The following is a 22,164-nucleotide window of genomic DNA, read 5'->3' as shown; positions in this document are numbered from 1 at the left end:
TTGACGCTAAATATGGTTTTTAATACGAGAACGTTTTGGAAACACACACTTGTGCTAAATCTCAGTATCCGCTGAGATTTCCAGGTTGTGATGGGTCTTAATAACATGGTGGCATGAAAGAAAAACAACCCTTCAGTTATTTTGAAGAGGGTATATCTGAAGAATATACTTAGTGTCTCTGAATTGTAATATGTTTTTAATGTTTTATTATAATTTTTTTTTTGTGCATTTTGTGTTTTTACTGACAAAAGAAGATGTTGGAAAAAATGCTTATCTTAAATCATCATGCTGCAAAGCGCACCAATTTGTTACATTTTTATTTGAGTGAAAAATTCTCTTTTTTGTTTTTATCTGTAGTTTGATTGAATATATTTGTTAACTTGGATGTTTTCATATTGTATTTTTCTAACATTACTTCCTGTTCATGTTAAAATTAGTACAAATTTAGAAAGTGCAATGCATTGAGACTATTATAAATATATGAATATATATATTGAGTGCAGAATGTGCTATATTCTTGGACCAGCCATTGCCGCTCCTGTATGTAGAAACCGCAGAAATTGTTTTATTCCATGTTCCTAAAGACATTTAATAAGATGTTTCTGAGCAAATCTTAACGTCTTTTGTCTCTGTTTGTGTGTGCATCAAGGTTCCTTGCAACAAAATAGTATTGTTACTTATTATTTTATTATTGCTTAAGTATTATTATTAAACATTTTATAAATAATTATAATGATGATCATTCAGACAAATCAATTTACATCAAGTTGTCTATTCCTGCATTCTTGACTGTTTTCAGAATCAGACAGTTAAGTGGATGAGGGGAAAAAAACTTTCACATTTTAAATGAATGGTAGGCATGAAAGGCTCTTTTTCAGAATTACGGTCTAGTTGCTATATTAAATGACATTCAAATGTTGGACTCTTTTCTGTCTGCGCTGGTAAACTCATTAGATATATCGGGTTACACATGCCAGTTCTTCACCTCTGATTTCTCCCATCGTGTGTGTGTTTTTGTGACAAATGAGGACATACATTTGTATAATGTCAGTCTTTCCCAGCTCAGATTTGCTCATTTTCTGACCCGTGACGACCCATGATGATCTAATCCTCACCCTCAGAGTGTCACTTACCCAAATGTTCCACCGAGAGAGCAAATGTGTTCTCACTCATTGAACTGCCTATATATAATCTGATTTAATGTAACCATACTTGTTATTTTTACAATTTTATAACGTGAATCAGTCTTATTCAAAATGTGTTGTTTGTACTTGTCCACTAGACGGTTACACTTTAGAATAAGGTTTCATTTGTTAACATTAGTTCATTAGTTACACGAACTAACAATTAACACCTTTTACAGCATCTACAATATTAATCTTAACGTTTACCAATACATTTTTAAGATCATGTTATTATTATGCCATGTGAACATAATCATGATCATTTTTAGTAGGTTATTACATTTTAAGAAAGGTTATAAAAGCTATGCGAATGTGTTTCTCATCAAATAGCCTATATAAAAAAAATCCATGAATCGATCTTTCTGGTACCAGATAAATTAATAAAAACAATTTATAGGGCCCTATTATTGTTTAAAAAATAGGACCTTGTACAAAAAAAAGAATGTTTAAAATAAAGTTCTGTGGCTCTTAATTTCTTTTTATTTATTTACCATATGTAAACCGATGTTTACTGTTTGTTTTTTTTAGAAACATCACTAGCATTTGTATTGAAACCATATTCACTGAAAAAAAAAATCGAGAATCGAATCTGATCGAGTCGAGGGCTTGCGAATCAGAGTCGAATCGAATCGGGACATCTGAATCGATACCCAACCCTAGCTTTAAGGCTTTTAATACATTGCCATCATCTTTCAGAGAGACAAACTGAATTTAAACACATCTGGTCATGTGACTTTAAAAAAAAAAATTTTTTTTTTTTTTACAGCAGCCATGTAAAAGTGTTCACATATTCTAAATGAATGTGTACGTTACGTTTATTTATAGTTCACAACTGTGTAAAATAACTCTTTTTAGAGTTGTTTGTGCCTTTTTGTACATTTTAGGCCCGAATGTTACCGGGAGAAACTGTGCTTTAATTCACCTCAGCGGGCTATTGTTTTGGGGATTCCCCGCTGAACGCATATGTTGTCCAGCGCGAACAAAGGGGCGTCCGCGCGCGCGCTGATTGGCTGCTGCGTTATCTGAGGTCTGTAGCAGCAGATGGGGTATTCCTCCTCCTCAAACTGCGATTGTTCCCGATGCGAGCACAGAAGCTCGGTTTGAGTTGGTTTTAGTAAAGCGCTGGATCGGTTCGTAGCATCGCGGATGGTAGGTTTGTTCAGTTTAATGTCGTCTGGAGACGTAAAAGCACAGATAAGATTCCGACCCCTTCAGAATCTGATCTGATCATCGTGTCATTGGGCGTCTGGAGAGCAGAGATCCACGAGACAGGGGTGGGTGTTGTTTGTTACTCACGACTTGTGTTTGCAACTTTGTATCGTAACGTGTAATATGATCCGTTGTGGATTGAAATTCATTAAGAATGTCTATTGGAAATGTAATATTCAGGCTTCAAATTACAATAGCATCTGTGGACTCTTGTCAAGAGAATATGCCACAGTGTTTAACATGTAGAGTTGTTCATGTCCCCTGTGAGATATCTGTGTTAGCAATGGGAAAGTGGGCTCTAATGGGGTCTGGTTTATCCAGGATAGTTCTCAGAAGTGCACACGTTGTTCCAAACCAGTATGACTTTCTTTCTTCTGTGGAACACAAAAGGAGAAGTTCATGCTTCTTTTTTTATGAACAGTGAAAGCGTATTAACATACTTGTTAATCACAGACACATTCAATTGATCAAAACTGACAGTAAAGACATGTCACAAAAGTTTCCACTCTTCCTTTAAGCAGCACAACTATTTTCACTATTAACTGAGAGGTAAATCATCATATTAGAATGATTTCTGAAGGATCGTGTGACACTGAAGAGTAATGGCTGCTGAAAATTCAGCTCGGCCATCGCAGGAATACGTTGTACTTTTAAATATTTTAAATAGAAAACAGTTAGGCTATTTTAAATTGTAATATTATTCCACACTTTTATTGTCTTTACAGTATTTTTTACTTGATTAGCATAAAATAGATCTTTCCCAAACATAAAAAAAATATATTATAGACCCTTTCCAGTAGGGCTAAATAATGTGATATGGCCTCGGGTAATAACAGCTGATATTTAGACCGACAGCACCATTGGGAGTGTGATAACTTGTGGTTCAGACTGAATTTGGATAGTTATTTCATAGATTTCTTTGTTGCCAATGAAAGTACTTCTAAAAGAGGCCAAAGCATCAAACTTTGTGAGTCACCAAGGACGCAGACAAGCAGAGTGATACAAATAGTGCAATGTCGCACTGCTGTTGGACTATTGCAAATATCAGCAGTGCTGGACCAATCAGATTTGAGGACCGGGGAGTCCGGGACTAATTGTTGTATAAAGCCTGCAAACTTTCTCCTACAAGTGCCTACAAATGATGCAGTTCTTGCAAATCTTCAAGTGTGAGATTACGTGATGGTGGCTAAATGCTAACAGATTTTTCATTTTTGGGTGAACTATCTCTTTAAAAGTGATCCTCACACCTTCAGGCGGTGCCTGTGACACATTTGAGCGTGAGTGAGTCAGGGACACATCTTCAGAGAGTTGAAACATGAGGGAATTCATGGGGGAATTGAAAAACTGTTTCAAGATGAAGAGAAGGAATCTCATTACCCCCCGGTAAATAGATTCCTTCTCTTCATCTTGAAACTGTTTTTCTAAACTGCATCTAGAAACCATTTGTTTTAATAAATGTGGATTCTTTCAGTGTTTCAAATAAGTTACTCATTTCCAGACTGGTCTCTTCAGTTGCAAGTTAGAATCTCAGTCAGATGTGGGCGTCACATTTTCCATGCAGCAGATTTTGAAGTAGCTGTGTTTTGTCTTTGTCATACTTCATAACTCAGAGTTTCACAGCAGCAGCCATCAATCAGTAAACACTCCAACGACTGCAGCAGTGCAAGCTGCTAAACACATGAGCGAAGGGAAGGAAGAAGAAAAGGAAGAGGGAGCAGACGTGGGACTTTCAGCATTGTTGGATGAAGCTTGTTGTCGGTTCGCAAGTGTTTTCCAGGTTGCCGTGGCAATTTAACAATAGCCGAGCAATAGTGTTTGTGAGGAGATGCTGGTTGGGGGAGGTGAGGGAATGGATGTAGGCCAGGAAACATCAAGCGGAGATCTTGGCCTGGATCTTAAAGACCGAGGGTATGAGCGCTTGCTTTGGAATTGGGCAACGAGGGGGAACTTCCAAGCCATGGGAAGGAAGAAAACGGATGGAAAGGTGGCCGTGGTTGTTTTCAGGTCATTGCAAAACAATAGCATGAACAAATATGATAGAATTTATTACTTAAAGAGTAACATGCAAACATGCAAAAAAGAGTTTGGTTCGTTTTGGATGCTGAAGCAGGATAAACCACCACGTCCATCACGTCTGTCCCACTTCCACAGTCTTCCCAGCACCGAAACACATGCACAACTCAAGTGCCAAGCCACCAGACCGTCTGTGTTCGACAAACATGTAATTATTCATAATTAGGCATTTTTATAGATGCAAAGTTGATCTTTAAGAGAACCGGCAGATTGGATAGTCACATGAGCTCAAAAGACTGTGTAAAAATAGTTCTCATGCTCTTTTTCATTCATTTCTCATTGACTCCCCTGACACATTTAATGCTAGAGTGCACAGTTGCGTAAGCGTGGAAAAGTACATGGCTCTTGAAACGTGGTGCTCCAGTGAAAGGCATGAAAAAAATGGCTTTTGCATTTCAGAGACTGAAGTGGGATCATGTTGCATGGAACACTGGTGGTTTTTTTCTTTATCTATATTTTCCTAACCGACGTCTAACTGAAGAGCTTGAATAAAGGAGGGATTAAAAGTAAAAGAAAAAGTTCAGATAAGATTGTGAAATGTTTTTTTTCTCTCAAATTTCCTTTTTCAGCATGTCTTGGATTTACTTCTTGGCCTGAATGTGTAAACTGTACACTATTTTGGTGTTTGTAAGAATACAAAAAATGCAATAAAAAGTAAAACATTAAAATAAAGGTTTAATAAAATAACAGTTTGGTATTTTATATTTATTAAATGTGATTTTTTTTTAGTAACCAATACTCAGTCTTCAGTGTCACATGATTCTTCAGAACTCATTCAAATATGCTAATTTGATGCTCAAGAAACATTTCTGATTATTGTCGATGTTGAAAATAGTTGTGCTGCTTAATATTTTTATGCAAACCATGATACATTTGTATCAGTATTCGTTGATTAATAGAAAGTTAAAAAAAACAACAGCATTTTGTAACGTTATAAATGTCTACTGTCACGTTTGATCAATTTATTTATTAATTTATCAATTTATTAATTTATTTAAAAAAATATCCAACTGACCCAACATATAAATTCTTTAATATTCCGAAATTGATTTAATGAAAACCAAAAACGAATCATTTTAAATGCTACAACTAAATCTACTATCTTGCTTTACAACTTTATCACAACATTATGAAGTATGAAAACTGGGTATTCATTTAGAGATTTGCTAAAGATAACAAAATGATTAGTATTTTTAAATATCAACTTTGAGGAAATAAGCATGCACAATATTGGCCGATTCAGATTTGGCACCGATATATCATGCATCTATAATCTAATCAATGCCTGTCATCTGATGCCTATTATCTGCTGGCAATGACTTTTGGATGTGTATCAGAGACCAATAGCTCTTCTGTAGTTCTGGCAGGACTATATTTGGGATATGAAACATTCATGTCAGAATAAGCTGCTCTGGGTTGATTGGTATTGAATATTTCATCAGCTCCTGATTGAGCGCAGCGAGTGGTGTGTATGAAAGATGTGGGAGGGGCCACACACACACACACAAGCTCTAACAGCTACACATACTTAACTGTTCACTGTGGGTCAGGAGATGGTGGTGTTGATAAGAAAACAAGCCCATACAAGAGAGAGACGCTATTGTTTGCTCGTGGGATAATGATCTTGTGAAAGGATAATCGTGTAGGGACTGAATGAGGCCATTACCGCTTCCATTTGGGGTCTCAGTAGGACACCTGTGCTCTGTTTGTGTGTATTTGTGTGTGTGTTGGACTCTTGAGTTACATGCGTACACTAAGTAGTTCTCCTAAAGTGATTCTAAGTGCTCATAAAGTTCATATATCTTTTGTTGTTGTAAGATTAATGGCAGTGTGCATAAAGACATTGGTGAACTTGAGAGAGACTGACACAGGGAGATAAAGAGAGGAGGAGGAGGCAGTGAAACCACCATTGGGGAAGTCTGAAGCCTCATGTCAGTTTCCACTGTGCAAATCAGAGGAAGAGTGTAGGAGAGCGAAGCTGAGTGTCACATGGGTTCAGCACTGGGCTAGCGTTTAAAGACCACCAGACGATCAGCTGCAAAAGAAAGAAGGTAATGTGCGTTAAATCTTCTTATATCAAGTTCAGGAAATCCTATGAGAAAGTGAGCCAGTAAACGGGAAGTACTACTGTTCAAGCTTGTGAAAATGTCCGGATTTAAATCAGTTAAAATATGCTGGTTTATAGTATTTCAGATGAAGAGGAGTACGGTTGTTGTTTTAAATAACTTGTATGTCATTTTATCATGTAATACAGAGGACACATGACTGTTGGGTTGGTTGTTTTTCTGTGTTTGAAGGGATAGTTGATTCACAAATGAACATTCTCTCATTATTCACTCACCCTCGTGTCGTTCCAAACGTCTATGCATTTCTTTCTTCTGTGATACACATACAAAATATATTTCAAAGAATGTTTGTAATCAAACTGTTTCTTATCCCATTGACTTCCATTGTATTTTTGTCTATATAATGGAAGTCAGTGGGAAACAAAAGGATTTTATTGCCAGCATTCTTCCAAATATCTTCTTTAATGCTCCACAGGTTTGAAACAATATAAGGGTGAATTTAGATTTAGATTTTTAGCTGAACTGTTCCTTTAACATGCTTGTACAAAGTTGTGAAACCACATGCTAGGCAGATGGCCACTGCCATTTCCTTAGTTTCAGTTCCTTTAACATTTAGTTAAGCGTGAACATGTATCTTTAAAAAAGTTTGTTTTAAAGTTAGATTTGACATATTTATTTTAGTTTTGTTGGCATGACAGTTGTATAAATGTTTTAAAGAAGACACAATAAAACAGCAACAGTGTGGAGTCTGAGATCTTGAGTAGTTGTAACAGCGGGGTAACAGTACCCCTGTTGTCCTGCACCTGTCCCTGTCTCCGGAAGCTTCTGTAAAGCCTTTCCAGCTGGTGAGGAAGGAAGCCTTAAGTAGAGCAGTTTGTATTGTGCCAGGGGAACCTCCAAACGGGAGTATATGTGTCAGCCATTGAGGTCTAGAGTCGGTCATATAGTTAACTGTACTCTTTCGTCTTTGAAATTGACATGTTACACAGTAGGTTACACTTTATTTGAAGGTGTCCTTGTTACTGTGTAACTATACATTTAAGGACTGAGTAATATTAATTAACTACATGCACTTACTATATGGTTAGGCTTAGGGTTACTTGCATGTTTTTATATTAATAGTAAGTACATGAAGCGTGTAACAAGGACACCTTAAAATAAAGTGTTACCAAAATGTACAACTTTTCCTTTGAATAATTCACACTGATGAAGGATTTATCACTCATGTTTTTTTTAGTTCTTGTATGAGCATTTCTATTGACCGATGAATGGCATGATATTAAAAGTTTCTTCTGTCTCTGGTTTCTCTAGTTTCATCTGTAAAGAAACACAAGCGACAGTACTGTATTATCCTACAGCACTGATTGTATTTCAATCAATGGTATTCCTAAAAACGTAAATATATTGATCATCATTATGACTGAGCATCTTTTAGCAGTTTAAATGTTAAAAGTGTGATCAAGTGTGATAAAGACTCTGTTGGGAGGCGGGACATTCTCTGTTTAGAGACCATGATTGGACAAAAATCTGCTCAGTGCAACATGAGTATTGTATTATGGTTTTCCCAGATGAGAAAGACATCAAATGAAATGCAAATATCTGCTAAAAGTGAAATTTAGGAGTACATTAGCATACAATACTGTTCAAAATTTGTTTGTGTTTGAAAGCTCACCAAGGCTGAATTTATTTGATAAAAAAACAGTAATATTGTGAAATATTATTACCATTTAAAATAACTGTTTTCTATTGCAAACAGTTCTAATGCAAAGCTGAATTTTCAGCAATCATTACTTCAGTCTTCAGTGTCACATGATCCTTCAGAAATCATTTTAATATGCTGATTTGCTGCTGAAGAAACATTTCTTATTATCAATGTCGAGAAACCCTGATAGTTACAGAAAGTTCAAAAGAGAAGCATCTTTTGACTTTTTTTTTTACTATGTCTTTTGGTCAATCGGTCATTGCTAAATAAAAGTATAATTTATATTTATTTTTTACTCTACTGATAACAAACTTTTGAATTTGTTACTATATACTACTTTATACTATAGGTGAACTATAATATAAACTTACTGTTTCAATCCTCTCATTCATTCCAGTATGTGCTCCGTGTCTATTCTGGTCACATCCTCATGCATAGTTTACTTTCAGCTGTGACACGCAGATGTCGACATCACATGGGTTTGTGGGATATAGAATAGAGCATCAGTCTCTTGTCAAGAGATATCAAAAATACACGAGTTAGTCAGTGTGAGATATGCATACTTTACTCTGTTTGTTGTTCTCTTACATTCCTCATGCGCTGACCTAGATACCGAAGAGTTAATTATTTGATGTTAAAACAAGAAGCAGAACCATTCTCTCTCTCTTTCTCTGTTCTCCTCCCTGTTCCTCTGTCTCCGTCTCTCCAGAGTCCTTCCATGCAGTTGTGGCTGGGATAAAATGGATGACAGGAATGACGGTGTGCGGTTTGGAGAGAACAAATTCATCAGCAAGTGAGTATAAATCTTAGACCAACTCATGAGTGTTAAAATCATCCTGTGATTGGGATGTTAAAACAACTGAGCAAAAGAAATGTTTGCATTTTTTCCTTCCTGTTAGCTCTGACAGTCTTGTAATGATATGTTCACATGCGATACTGTAAAGTCAGATTGTCATTACAGTAAAATAAAAACCAGACAGGAAGATCAGTCCTTTATTTTGTCACCATGAAAGACTTTACATTAAGTGACAAGCTACTGACTTATAAAATATATGGATATAAAATACTCAGATAAATACTGAAACAATATTTAATTATTACAATTATTAAAAAAATTAATTGATGAGCAAAAACAGTTTCATATATATATATATATATATTAAATGGTTTACCTGTTGCTTTTCATTGTGCATTTGTTATTTTATTCATTAAAAAATGTAATTGGAGTAATGGCTGCTGAAAATTCAGCTTTGCCATCACAGGAATAAATTACATTTGAAAATATGTTCAAACAGAACACAGTTATTTTAAATTGTAATAATATTTCACAATATTACCGTTTTTTTACTGTATTTTTTATTAAATAAATGCAGCCTTGGTGTGCATAAGAAACTTCTGTCAAAAACATTTTAAAAAAATCATACTGACCCCAAACTTTTGAACGGTAGTGAGTAAGGTAAATTTTAGGAGGGTTTTTTTGTGGGTTATAATAATAATTATTATTATTATATGGATATAAAATACTCAGATAAATACTGAAACAATATTTAATTATTACAATTATTAAAAAAATTAATTGATGAGCAAAAACATTTTCATATATATATATATTAAATGGTTTACCTGTTGCTTTTCATTGTGCATTTGTTATTTTATTCATTAAAAAATGTAATTGGAGTAATGGCTGCTGAAAATTCAGCTTTGCCATCACAGGAATAAATTACATTTGAAAATATGTTCAAACAAAACACAGTTATTTTAAATTGTAATAATATTTCACAATATTACCGTTTTTTTACTGTATTTTTTATTAAATAAATGCAGCCTTGGTGTGCATAAGAAACTTCTGTCAAAAACATTTTAAAAAAATCATACTGACCCCAAACTTTTGAACGGTAGTGAGTAAGGTAAATTTTAGGAGGGTTTTTTTGTGGGTTATAATAATAATTATTATTATTATTATTATATGTACTTAAATATATATTCATTATTCTTTCATTCTTTATTTTGCACATTGCACATTAATTAACATAAGCACTCAAGTCCAGTATGTAAATGTTCACAACTTTTTAAATGCATTCTTAAAAATAGGATTTTAAACCATTTTATTTCAGAGATTAAAGTAATTGTTGAACAAACTTTGTTCTTTCTCAGGAGAAGCATTCTCTCTCATTTAAAGACCTACAATCTCTACTATGAAGGAAAGAACCTGCAGCTACGCCACAGAGAGGTAAGAAAGAGTTTTACACTCATTGTGTGGCAGGTGGGGAAGCGTTTGACCCCTTCTGTGCTTTCTCAATTATTCACTATTGTCTGGGGAGTAATAACTGTCTGTGACTGGAAGGCTTTTGTGGGGGGGTGTTCATGTAGGGCTCCTTTTGTGTCTGTAAATGCAGCTTGCTCAGGTGCTCTGGCCGTGCCAAATCACTGACAGATTTAGATATGCTACAGTTATCATTTATCAACCTCATTTATTCGAAAAGTAACACTCTGGTCCATTATGTATCATCACTTGTTTTTGTCAGGTAACAGACTTAAGGATAAGTATGTGTGTATGCTGTGTGTATTGTGCCTGCAGGAAGAGGAGGAGCTGATCATTGAAGGACTTCTCAATATCTCATGGGGGTTGCGTCGACCAATCAGGCTTCAGATGCAGGATGACCACGAGCGAATCAGACCTCCTCCCTCCTCTACCTCCTGGCACTCAGGGTGTAACCTTGACAACCAGAGGTCAGACAATGAAGCAAACACACAAATATATTTAAATGAGCTCATTAACCTCCTATACATGCAGTACTGAGAAACTACTGTGCACTGAGGAAGAGAGAAAGTGTATGTTGCTTCTCAAGTGAATGTACCTTGTTTTTAGGATATTTTACTGGAAAATAAGACTAAATATATAGTGTAAATATACACTACCGTTTCAAAGTTTGAGATTAAGATTTGTTAAGATAATGTTTTTGAAAGACGTCTTTTATGCTCATAAAGGCTACATTAAAAAAAGTAAAAAGAGTATGCCTAATATTGTGAAATATTATTATGAATATAAGTTAACTTATAATTGATTTCTCTGATGCAAAGCTGAATTTTCAGCAGCCGCTACTCCAGTGTTCAGTGTCACAAAATCCTTCAGAAATCATTCTAATATTACAAACATTTGGTGATCAAGAAACATTTCTAATTATTATCAATGTTGGGACAGTTGTGCTGCTTCATATTTTGTGGAAACTTTGATGCAGTTTGTTTTTAGGATTCTTTGATGAATTAAAAAATGTGGTTTGTAATCATTTGGATTCATTTATTAGAAATGGGCATCTCATGTAACATAAATGTCTTTACTGTCACTTTTGATCAATTAAATGTGTTCTTGCTGAACAAAATTATTCATTTCTTTAGAAAACCTCTTACTGACCACAAACTTTTGAAAGCTAGTGTATATAAGACTGATAAATACTTTTTTTTCTTGCAATACAGAATTGTCAACCATTAAATGTCACTTTATATAATTTATAATAATAATTTATGCATTTAGCAGACGCTTAAAAGCGACTTACAGTGCATTGAGGCTATACATTTTTTACCAGTATGTGTGTTCCCTCGGAATTGAACCCACGACCTTTTGCGCTGCTAACGTAATGCTCTCCCACTGAGCCACAGGAACATATTTACTAAACCGTGTTTGATTAGTACCTATCTAGCTTATTAACCATGGCATACAAAAATTATCATCATAACAGATACCAAGATGTATTTCACAAGCCCAGTTCTTTAAACTCAAGTAACCTTGACACCATGAGAGCCTGCTTTGTTTCCGGAGTTTGTTGCCATAGCAACTCTATCCTTGTGATGGCCATGCTTTTGGCATTCCATCAGCTGAAATGTTTTGAACGTGTGCGATATAAATAATTCTCACATTTCCAATGTTTTATGGTTTTGATCTCTTCTCGTCTGTTTTTGCCTCATGGTTCCAAATGGGGACTTCAAAAGAGCTATTTATATCTGAGTGCTCCAAAGCTAATATTGTTTTCAGCACCTACACAGAATCAAAGAGCTGAGAAACTGAGCACTTACATGCCAGAATGTTATTGATCATGTTAGCTTAACGAGCGGTTCCCAGAATCATATGATTTCACATCCAGTATGTGTTCATATGCATGACAGAATTTGTTTTTCACCATTTTTTGATAGTTTTGGCATCATTTGGACAAATAATAAGATTAATTTGAGTGATTCTAGGATTTCAGTATTGAACATAGACTGATGTTGAAGTGTATAGTGTATAAGGTACATATTTGGAAGAATTCTGATGTTCCTCTGTAATGGTTTTCCAGTCAGGAGGGTCAGAAACAGACTCCTCAAACTCCACCTCAGATGGAAGTGACGCCCCCAGAGGACCACTCGAGCAATGGCACAACACAAGACCACGAAGAAGAAGAAGAAGGTATGACTTCAAAAAGACACATTATGTGAACTTGTGACTTGCTCTTCCTCCTCATCTTCTGCTTTCTCCTGGCAGAGGCGTGTGACGTCTCCGCTCAGCTTCTTAGAACCAAAAGTGATGCTGGTGTTCTGAGACGGGGCAGGAGGCGGTCTCCCAGCGACCAGCGGCGAATCAGAAGGCACAGGTTTTCCATCAACGGTCACTTCTACAACCACAAGGTAACTTGAGAAGAAACAGTAGTGTGTGTGATTGTTTGAGCATCAGTCATGTGATCTCTTGTTCCTCTTTCTCTTTGATTCAGACGTCTGTGTTCACTCCTGCATATGGTTCTGTTACTAACGTCCGGATCAACAGCTGCATGACCACGCCACAGGTGCTGCGGGTGTTACTGAATAAGTTTAAGATCGAGAACAGCCCGGATGATTTCGCCCTCTACCTCGTTCATGCCAGCGGAGGTCAGCTGCTGTCTGCTTTTATCTTCCAGTTAATAAACGACTTGACTGTGCAACACTGAATCGCCATCTAGTGTACACCGAACAACATGACAGTTATACTATATCGGAGGCTACAGTAGAATCAATATTATACACTAATAATAATAGCTATTATACTGCTACCAGAAGTTTGGAATAATTATTTTTTTAATGTTTTTTTTAAAGAAGTGTGTTATGCCCACCAAGGGTGCATTTTTTGACATAACGTAATATTTTGAAATATTATTACAATTTAAAATAACTTCTTTCTCTTTAAATATATTTTTGAAAATGTAATTTATTTCTGTGATGGAAGAGCTGAATTTTCAGTAGGCATTACTCCAGTTTTTAGTGTCACATGATTCAAAAATAATTCTAATATATTTCTTCTTATAATCATTTTTCAATCCATTTTTCATATTTTGTGGAAACCTTGATACACTACAATTCAAAAGTTTAAGTAAGTAAGATTAAAAAAGAGAGAAGAAATGAATACTTTTAATCAGCAAGGATGCATTTATAATGTTCAAAATGTCAAATAAATGCTGTTCTTTTGAACTTTGTATTTAGCAAAGAATCCTGAAAAAAGAAATGTATCACTGTTTTCAACACAGGAATAAATTACATTTAAAAAAAAAAAAAAAAAACTTATTTTAAATTGTATTCATATTTTACAACATTGCTGTTTTGCTGCATTTTTGATCAAATAAATGACTTTAGTGACCATAAAAGACTTCTTACAAAAACATAAAAAAATGTAATTATTCCAAACATTTGTTAAGTAGTGTAACTGCTGATACTTAGGTTTAGTATTAAACTTGATGTTTGTGCTACAGATATGAATGATACCTCAAATCTTATGACGGATGTGAACATTTAAATTAGTTGTGGGAAATTACCCACAACACACTAGTATCGTAATAGTGACCAGTTTTGCACCTTATATACCTTATATATTTGTACAATATAATGAAAATGAAAATGCTGGAATCTAGTTGTATATGTACAAAATGTGTTATGTGTTTCAGAGCGTGTTCAGCTGAAGCGTACAGATTACCCATTAGTAGTGAGAATACTTCAGGGACCATGTGAGCACGTCTGCAAGATCTTTCTCATGGAGCAGGATCTGGGAGAGGAGATTCCCTATGAAGTGAGTGTGTGTGTGTGAAGCAGGGTTGATCTGCTTAGACGTTTAACATTACAAGGCTGGTAATGCTGAAACACACAAAGAAATTCACATAACTGACTGCAGTTGCTCTCCACTGCTCTAGGTGGCGCAGTACATCAAATTTGAGATGCCTGTCCTGCAGAGTTTTATTACCAAACTGAAGGAAGAGGAGGACAGGGAGGTGCAGAAGCTGAGAAGCCGGTATGATCCACCTTACATGAGCAGATGGGACAAACCCTGGACCACAAAACCAGTCATAAGTGCCAGTTTTCTGAAATTGAGATGTATATGTCATCTGAAAGCTGAATAAATAAGCTTTCCATTGATGTATGGTTTGTTAGGATAGGACAATATTTGGCCGAGATACAGCTATTTAAAAGCCTGGAATCTGAGGGTGCCAAAAAATCAAAATAATGAGAAAATTGCCTTTAAAGTTGTCCAAATAAAGATCTTAGCAATGCATATTAATAATCAAAACTGAAGTTTTGATATATTTACGGTTAGAAATTTACAAAATATCTTCATGGAACATGATCTTTACTTAATATCCTAATGATTTTTGGTATAAAAGAAAAATCGATAATTTTGACCCATACAATGTATTTTTGGCTATCGCTAGAAATATACCCGTGATACTTATGACTGGTTTTGTGCTCCAGGGTCACATTTAGTTTCTGAGAGTTGCCGGTGTCCTGACATTTTATCCTACCCGCAAGTTTTGCGTCTGCTCTGTTCAGCGAGTGACTGAGAGGGGCAGCTCTTTTAGTTAAACCAGATATTAAGTTGCTTCTCTAATTTTACATGCAAGTATAGCCGAAATCACAGCACAGCTATTGTCTTTATCTTATGTGTATTTGAATTCATCAGTCGACGGCTCGATTATAAATCAGGATTGTTGTGCAGATTAACATCTTGGAAGGGAGAGCTGGTTTTGAAGTCTTAATGGCTGGCGTTTCAGTCACTATTTCATATTAATTCGGTTGTCTGACAACAGAAACGGTCAAATATAACAATGAAAACCGTTTTAATGAGGATTTGGCTGCATCAAATTACAGTATGTGGGCACAGAGAGGCAAACAAATGTAATAATAAAAAAATAAATGTTCAGAAGAAGTGAGCTGCCCTGTCCTGCAAATAGTCTAAACAGGCTTGTGTAAGTATTGCTCAGTGCAAAGAAAGAGAAGTAATAGGAACCTGGTATTTCTATGTTCTTTTTTTCATGTGTCTAATAGACATGAACATGATATTTGAAAAATGACCTTTGAAACATATCTAGTCTTCATGCTCTGTTGAGTATGGTTTCACTAATAATAAACATACATTTGCATTAAAGAATCCATATTTGCCCATGCCCATGTTGATTAGAGTATGAAAAGTATTAATTTGATGTTCATTTAGAACAGATAAGAATGTGCGATTTAAGCTGCGATTAATCACAAGTTAACTCATGACAATCATGCAATTAATTGCGATTAAATATTTTAATCGATTGACAGCCCTAATATATATATATTTAGATTTAGATTATTTTGCCTTTTGTCAAAACCTCACTTCAATTTCAATGGCAATTGCTCAGTTTACACAGAAAATCTGTGATTAGAAGTGTGTGTTGCTCATGACTGCTGCCATGTCTTTTGAGCCTAAATGCCATGAGCTGACTCAAGCACCACAGGAAATGATGTCATGACAATGCTAATTGGCTGATGGCACCACAAGAAGACGCACAGTCACAAACCCTTCACTAGAGACTATCCTCAGCTGTGACGTCAAAGAAAAATATCTCTTCATTTCTGTGTTTTACTAATCCATGCATCTCTTTCTGAATAGATTCAAGTATCTGCGGTGTATCATTGAGAAGCAGCTCCAGTGTCTACCAGAAGGCTCCACCTGTATGTGACGAGCACATTCCCCTCTTCATATCAATCAGTGGACTTCCAGACAAAATGTCATCAGTCGCGTCTGTCCTGAATGATTGTTAACCACTAATATGCATTGATATTTGCTGACCAGTGAAGATGGATGGTACATCTTATATAAACATTCGTTGTATATTTTTCTCTGGTGCTGTAGGGAATCACATGCAGGTACAATAATATAAAAGCACATTCCACTAAACCAGGGAATTTCATCATCCAGTGATGACTGGAAAGCGCAAGCAAAAAAAGGAGTAATGACAAGCACAAAGTAACAAAGATAAATGCTTACAACTTTAGTATTATTTGTTTGGTTTAACCCATTAAAAATGGTGACGACTGACTGATCACTTTACATGTTGGATGTATTGAGAATATATGCGGTCTGAGCCAGCCTGTTGTACCATTACAATTCCATTAGACCAAGGTCTCTTTTAGACAGCGATTAAATCTCTTTGTAACAGAATGGTGAGAAGCGAAGTACAAGACTGTGAACTTAAAGGATGATTGAAAACGGAGTGAAGCAGCACAAGGGATGGTAGTCTCTGAATATCTGAATGTTGTTTGAGTGAGCGAGTTAGTATGACTAGTATGCATGTTTGGGCACCTGAAGAGGTAGTTGAGAATTCAAGAGCTTCATATTTTTCTTTTACGTTTAGACTGTCATTCACATCTATGACTGGCCTCTGTCTTGTCATACTGGCATGTGTTTATAAATATATATATGGTGATACTTATATTTAAATAAAATGTTATCATCAGAAAAAGAAGAAAAAAACGGTTTTATTTACACTTGTGTATCAGTATTAAGATAATATGTTAGATTATGGAGGATAATTACTATTATTTGGCAGTGTGCATGTAACTATTAAAACGCATAACAAAAAGAGTATTATATCATTTTTTTATAATACACTACTGCTTGGGGTCAGTAAGATTGATACAGTTTTGAAAGAAATTACTTTTATTCAGCAAGGATGCATTACATGAATCAAAAGTGATGCATTTATAATGTTAAACGATTTCTAATTCCAAGAAATGCTGTTTTGAACTTACTATTCATCAAAGAATGCTATGATAATACCCACTACATAGTCTACACCACAGAGTATGTACACTATCAATTCTAGATCATAATATACATAGAGATCTACAGTGGGGCAAAAAAGTATTTAGTCAGCCACCAATTGTGATTACATTTCAGAAAACTAGTTAACGCTGCTGTGTGGGTATTTCTAACAGCTGAGCGAGTGACGGCAAATTTTGAAAAATCTTTTCCTAATCTTTCTAGAAGGTTTTTCCTCTTTTGGAAACTCAAAAACTCTACTTTTTTTCTTTTTTGATTGCATTCACATCACCACTTCAGAACCCAACTATATCGACTTCTGCTTCTAGGAATCCCGGAAACGTGAAAAGGGTCCATTGTTATTCTTTTACTGGCCAAGATTTGTATTTATTTTCCAGCACGCACAACCTACCAGCAAAGAAAAATCACTGCGTGAATGTCAGAACTACCAGTCTTCCTCCACATGAGGATTTGACTGCAGGTAGTCTCGTGGGTTATCTAACCAGCATCGCTGAGCTCATGGAGAGACACAATCACCACATGACCGACCCCACAGAATGACCCCTGGGCCTAAAGACGTTCGTCAAATCCATAGACCGTCTTAATCCTGTTGATGGATTAGAGCGAAGTTCTGATCCTATGCCGGCGAGACGGGCCGACGTAGGTTCATTCACTCAACCAATCAGAGAATGAGCAGCAGTCGGTTAATGTCGCTGTGTACGTGTGCTTGTGTGAGTTCTGTCTCAAACTCTCATCCATTCAAGCTCAGCAGACCAGAGAGGAGGACAACACTTGGACAGTCATCCTGAACCTTCCAAAATACATTTCATCCACATACCAATTCAATGTAAGTCAATGCATACTCTTTTGGAGGAACGGAACTTTATTTTAACCATATTTTATAAGAATATGTAATATTATTAGTAGTTTATTAATATCTCCAAAGAAAAGTATATCTTCATACTGGAAAATTACATACCAATGTGTGATATTCTGGTGTATAATGTTGCATTACTGTTTATTTCTATTTCCTAAGGCTGTTAATGCAGAATTAATACTTGTATGTAATATGAAGATAATTGTTTAAAACATTTGTTTTACACTCAAATGCCAGTGCTGTTTATATTATTTTAGGGTCACCTTAGAGTGATAGTGACCTTGTGATAAAGTTGACCTTATAATTGAATGATTTTAAGAATGAGCATCGTCTTTGTGTTGAGTTTGAGTGAATGGTGCAGGGGTGAGAATATCCTTGAGACAACCAGACACTGAAGTATACCAGATTACCTTTCTAAAGCTGCCAGACTGGCGGCCTAGATTCTGAAAAGATCATGTACTGCTCAATTCTAGATCATAATATACACATAGAGATCTATGTATGTTATACTCTCAAGTTCAATACAGGACTTCTTTTATTATATAAAATGTCCTTAATCAGTATTTTTGTGTTGCCTTCCAAATAAATAATTACAAATTAAAAAATTATATATATAGATATAAACACACACACTTATATATATTTTTTTTTAAAGAAACCTTTTTTTTTGCTCACCAAGGCTGCATTTATTTAATCAAAAATACATAACCTTAATATTGTGAAATATTATTATAAATTGTTTTAAAGCTGTAAACAATATACAACTGTTTTCTATTTCAATATATTTTAAAATGTCATTTATTCCTGTTAGGCAAAGCTGAATTTTCAGTCTTCAGATTCACATGATCCTTCACAAATCATTATATAATATATTGATTTGGTGCTCAAGAAACATTTGAAGAAATTACATTTTAAAATATTTTAATATAGAAAACGGTAAACAATAAGGTTCTATTTGCTAACTATATTTAATTAATTAACATTAACAATGAGAAATAAATTGTTACAATATTTATTAGTCTTTGTTAACATTAATTAATAAAAATACAACTGTTCATGTTAGCACAGGTCTAATAAAGCACAACTTTTGATTTTAATAATGTATTAGTAAATGTTGGAATCAACATTAACTAAGATTAATAAATGCTTTAGAAGTATTTATCATTATTAGTTTATGTTAACAAATGTATTGAACTAATATTAACAAATGGAACCTTATTGTAGTGGTACCAAGTTCTGGTAAATTGTAATCATGTTTCACAATGTTCCTGTTTTTACTCTATTTTTCATCAAATAAATGCAGTCTTTGTGAGCAGAGACTTTCAGAAACATTTATAAATTCCTAAATATTCCAAATGTTATAGATAGATAGATAGATAGATAGATACTGATGAAGATGTCACACTGAAAACATTTAGTCACTGCATGGGCACTTTTGTATTTTTATGGCCTCTGAATAAAGACTGCAATTTATTTTTCTTTCTCAAAGGACATTGTGTGCGGGCTTTAGCACTTTGTTTTTTTACTATGGAAAAAAAAGTTTACATATAAACATTCTTAAAAGATCTGTTTTGGATATATCTTCAGTTATTTCCCCCCTTGTTTTAGAAACAGAATTGTCTCTCAGATGTATTAAACTTATGCTTAAAATGAGCCAATAATCAAAAATAGGTTATATAAAATAGGTTCTAAAAGACAGGGTTTTCTTTTTTCTTACATGATAAATGGGCTACTTTTTTTCAGATAAGACCCTATAGTCATTTTAGAAAATAAGACCTTTCTAATTTCTCTTTCTTGACATTATTGGCTTTCTCTGTATCCTTCCTCCTGGCGTCATGTCCTGTGTGTCCACTAATCAGACAGATCTCATTGGGACCGACGAGTCAAAGACTGATTGTTTTTTTTAACTATGTTTAGCTCTTTGCTTTCACAGAGTTTGCATACCAGACATGGATTCAGTCGACCTCTGACCTTGTGTTTTCACAGCATCTTCCGGCATGTTCTCCCAATATAAAATCTTGTCGTTGATGAACTGCCTGTTACTCCTGGCGGTGATGTTTCCTGCGGTCCAGTCGCGTCGGGGCGGGGGCTTCGGGCGTGGAGGAGGCCGAGGTGGAGGATGGGGAGGCAGCAGCTCTGGTCGCACGGGCTGGGGAGGAGGCGGTGGACATTACCGTGCCCCACCAGCTCACACCGGAGGCTCCTCGGGACACAGCACTGGGAAGGTAGCAGGGGCGGCCGCCGCCGGAGCTCTAGGGGGAATGCTGGTCGGACACGGCTTGAGCTCCTTGGCCCGACCTGGATATGGGTACGGGCATGGGTATGGAGGTTATGGAGGATACGGTGCGGGATATGGGCATGGCCATGGGTACGGCCATGGTCACGGACATGGACATGGTGGTGAGCATTCAGGAGATCATGTTCACAATGAGACAGATGTGGATTATTACACAGATGCTGCCAGTTCTGGACCCGTTTATAGCTGTGTGACAGTTTTTGGACTCGTGATGTCATTCTTACTTGGGTACATTCTGTCTTAAGGGCCACTTATGGGTCACTTGGCATGGGTCAATCTTGGGCACCTTCTTGCATCTGTCACTTCTTTCAATACAAAAATGCAATTAAACAGCACTCTGTGCATGATCTCCGCCCAAGTTCTGTGTTAAATTGACAGCAGAAAACAAGGTTGCATTTGCTTGATTGGCGACCGTTTCCAATGGTTTTTTGTCTCTGAAGCGAGAGTTATGATGAGCACATGCCTGAGTCAGAAGCCTGTGCATTTATTGTTGATTTTTATAAATGAATAATGTCGTTTTTTCATGATTTAGTTTATATGCATAATGGAATTTTGTATCATTTAAAATATATGATGTGTAACAGGTAGTTTATTATCTAAAGAGCTTTGCAGAGCATCATGTATATGTATTTTTCCTTGATACTTATGCAAACATGCATTGATTGTTCTCTACTGAGCCGTTTCAACCTTCTCAATGATTTAATCTGTTTGTTCCTGCCATTTACGTCAGCGAACATTCAAAATAAAACAAGGCTTATGGTAAAATCACATTAAACCATAATAAGCTTGACGCAGTGCGTCAAGTTGAGAGCAAATCTTGTTAAAGGGCTCGGGTGCTCTCTACCTCACTTCCCTGAGCTCTTTAACAAGCAGCTGATTGTTTTAAACCAATAAGATTCCATTGCTTTCGCTTGTACACTTTCCTATCAGTATGTATGTTTATTTTTGTACTGCTAATATAAAATAAATACACTTCATAAAATACTTGACGTTTTGTCATTTTTCATTCCATGCGAGTGATAATACGGGTAAATGTGGTTTGATTTAGTCAGGAATGGGAGAAATTGTGATGACTAGGTGAACTATTACTTTGGTCCTAAAATTAGACTGCATTTTCAGATATGGACATGATATTCACATGCAAAATAACCTTAACAAAGAGCACTTAATCACAAAATTCTGTGTTTAGAAGTAAGCAGGAGGAATGTTCTCCCCCAATATATTATTGTAGATCTTAAACAATGAATAACACATCTTTGAAGGGATAGTTCACCCAAAAAAGACAATTCTGACATTCATTACTCACCTTATGTCATTTCAAACCCGTAAGACCTTCGTTCATCTTTTAAACACAAATTAATTCATTTTTTATGAAATCCGAGAGCTTTCTGACCCTCCATAGACCGCAATGCAACTGACACGTTCAAGGCCCAGAAAGGAACATGAGGACGTCATTAAAATGGTCCATGTGACAAAAGTGGGTTAACCGTAATGTTAACGCAAAGTAACCTTACTACCTTTCTGGGCCTTGAATGTGTGAGTTGCATTGCTGTCTATGCAGTGCCAGAAAGCTCTCAAATTTCATCAAAAATATCTTAATTTGTGTTCCGAAGATGAACGAAGGTCTTACGGGTTTGGAACGACATGAGAGTGCATAAATAATGACAGAATCTTCATTTTTGGGTGAACTATCCCT

General features: G+C 35.7%; 2 protein-coding genes across 4 annotated transcripts; both read left to right on the top strand.

Annotated features, from left to right (window-relative positions):
• Window positions 1-2,231: 2,231 nt before the first annotated feature.
• On the top strand, window positions 2,232-16,972 carry LOC107553834 (ras association domain-containing protein 2-like). Of its 3 annotated transcripts, none has more exons than XM_016236151.1 (10): window positions 2,232-2,458; window positions 8,944-9,027; window positions 10,389-10,464; window positions 10,813-10,964; window positions 12,566-12,667; window positions 12,749-12,893; window positions 12,977-13,130; window positions 14,177-14,298; window positions 14,420-14,517; window positions 16,144-16,972. In XM_016236151.1, the coding sequence occupies exons 2-10, from the start codon at window positions 8,975-8,977 to the stop codon at window positions 16,211-16,213; spliced, it is 972 nt and encodes a 323-aa protein (XP_016091637.1). In that variant the 5' UTR covers window positions 2,232-2,458; window positions 8,944-8,974; the 3' UTR covers window positions 16,214-16,972. The 3 variants fall into 3 exon arrangements, with proteins under 3 accessions (XP_016091637.1, XP_016091635.1, XP_016091636.1); XM_016236149.1 differs by having other exon boundaries at window positions 12,566-12,675; window positions 12,751-12,893; XM_016236150.1 differs by lacking the exon at window positions 2,232-2,458 and adding an exon at window positions 6,135-6,517 and having other exon boundaries at window positions 12,566-12,675; window positions 12,751-12,893.
• A 1,016-nt stretch (window positions 16,973-17,988) lies between these two features.
• LOC107553836 (glycine-rich cell wall structural protein 1-like) lies at window positions 17,989-21,432 on the top strand. Its single transcript, XM_016236152.1, has 2 exons — window positions 17,989-18,142; window positions 20,159-21,432. Exon 2 carries the CDS (start codon window positions 20,170-20,172, stop codon window positions 20,710-20,712), a length of 543 nt encoding a protein of 180 aa, XP_016091638.1. The 5' UTR covers window positions 17,989-18,142; window positions 20,159-20,169; the 3' UTR covers window positions 20,713-21,432.
• The last annotated feature ends 732 nt before the right edge of the window (window positions 21,433-22,164 follow it).

This window comes from Sinocyclocheilus grahami, unplaced genomic scaffold, assembly GCF_001515645.1.
Source record: "Sinocyclocheilus grahami isolate Dianchi unplaced genomic scaffold, SAMN03320097.WGS_v1.1 scaffold482.1, whole genome shotgun sequence".
NCBI classification, from domain to species: Eukaryota; Metazoa; Chordata; class Actinopteri; order Cypriniformes; family Cyprinidae; genus Sinocyclocheilus; species Sinocyclocheilus grahami.
This window is presented reverse-complemented; position numbering and strand designations above follow the sequence as displayed.

Bases quoted from the DNA above. Each gene is read 5' to 3' on its own strand.
- LOC107553834 (XM_016236149.1), top strand. From the start codon at position 8,975: ATGGATGACAGGAATGACGGTGTGCGGTTTGGAGAGAACAAATTCATC. The intron at 10,465-10,812 runs GTAAGAAAGAGT...TTGTGCCTGCAG, and splicing joins TGCAGCTACGCCACAGAGAG to GAAGAGGAGGAGCTGATCAT. The intron at 10,965-12,565 runs GTCAGACAATGA...ATGGTTTTCCAG, and splicing joins TGTAACCTTGACAACCAGAG to TCAGGAGGGTCAGAAACAGA.
- LOC107553836 (XM_016236152.1), top strand. From the start codon at position 20,170: ATGTTCTCCCAATATAAAATCTTGTCGTTGATGAACTGCCTGTTACTC.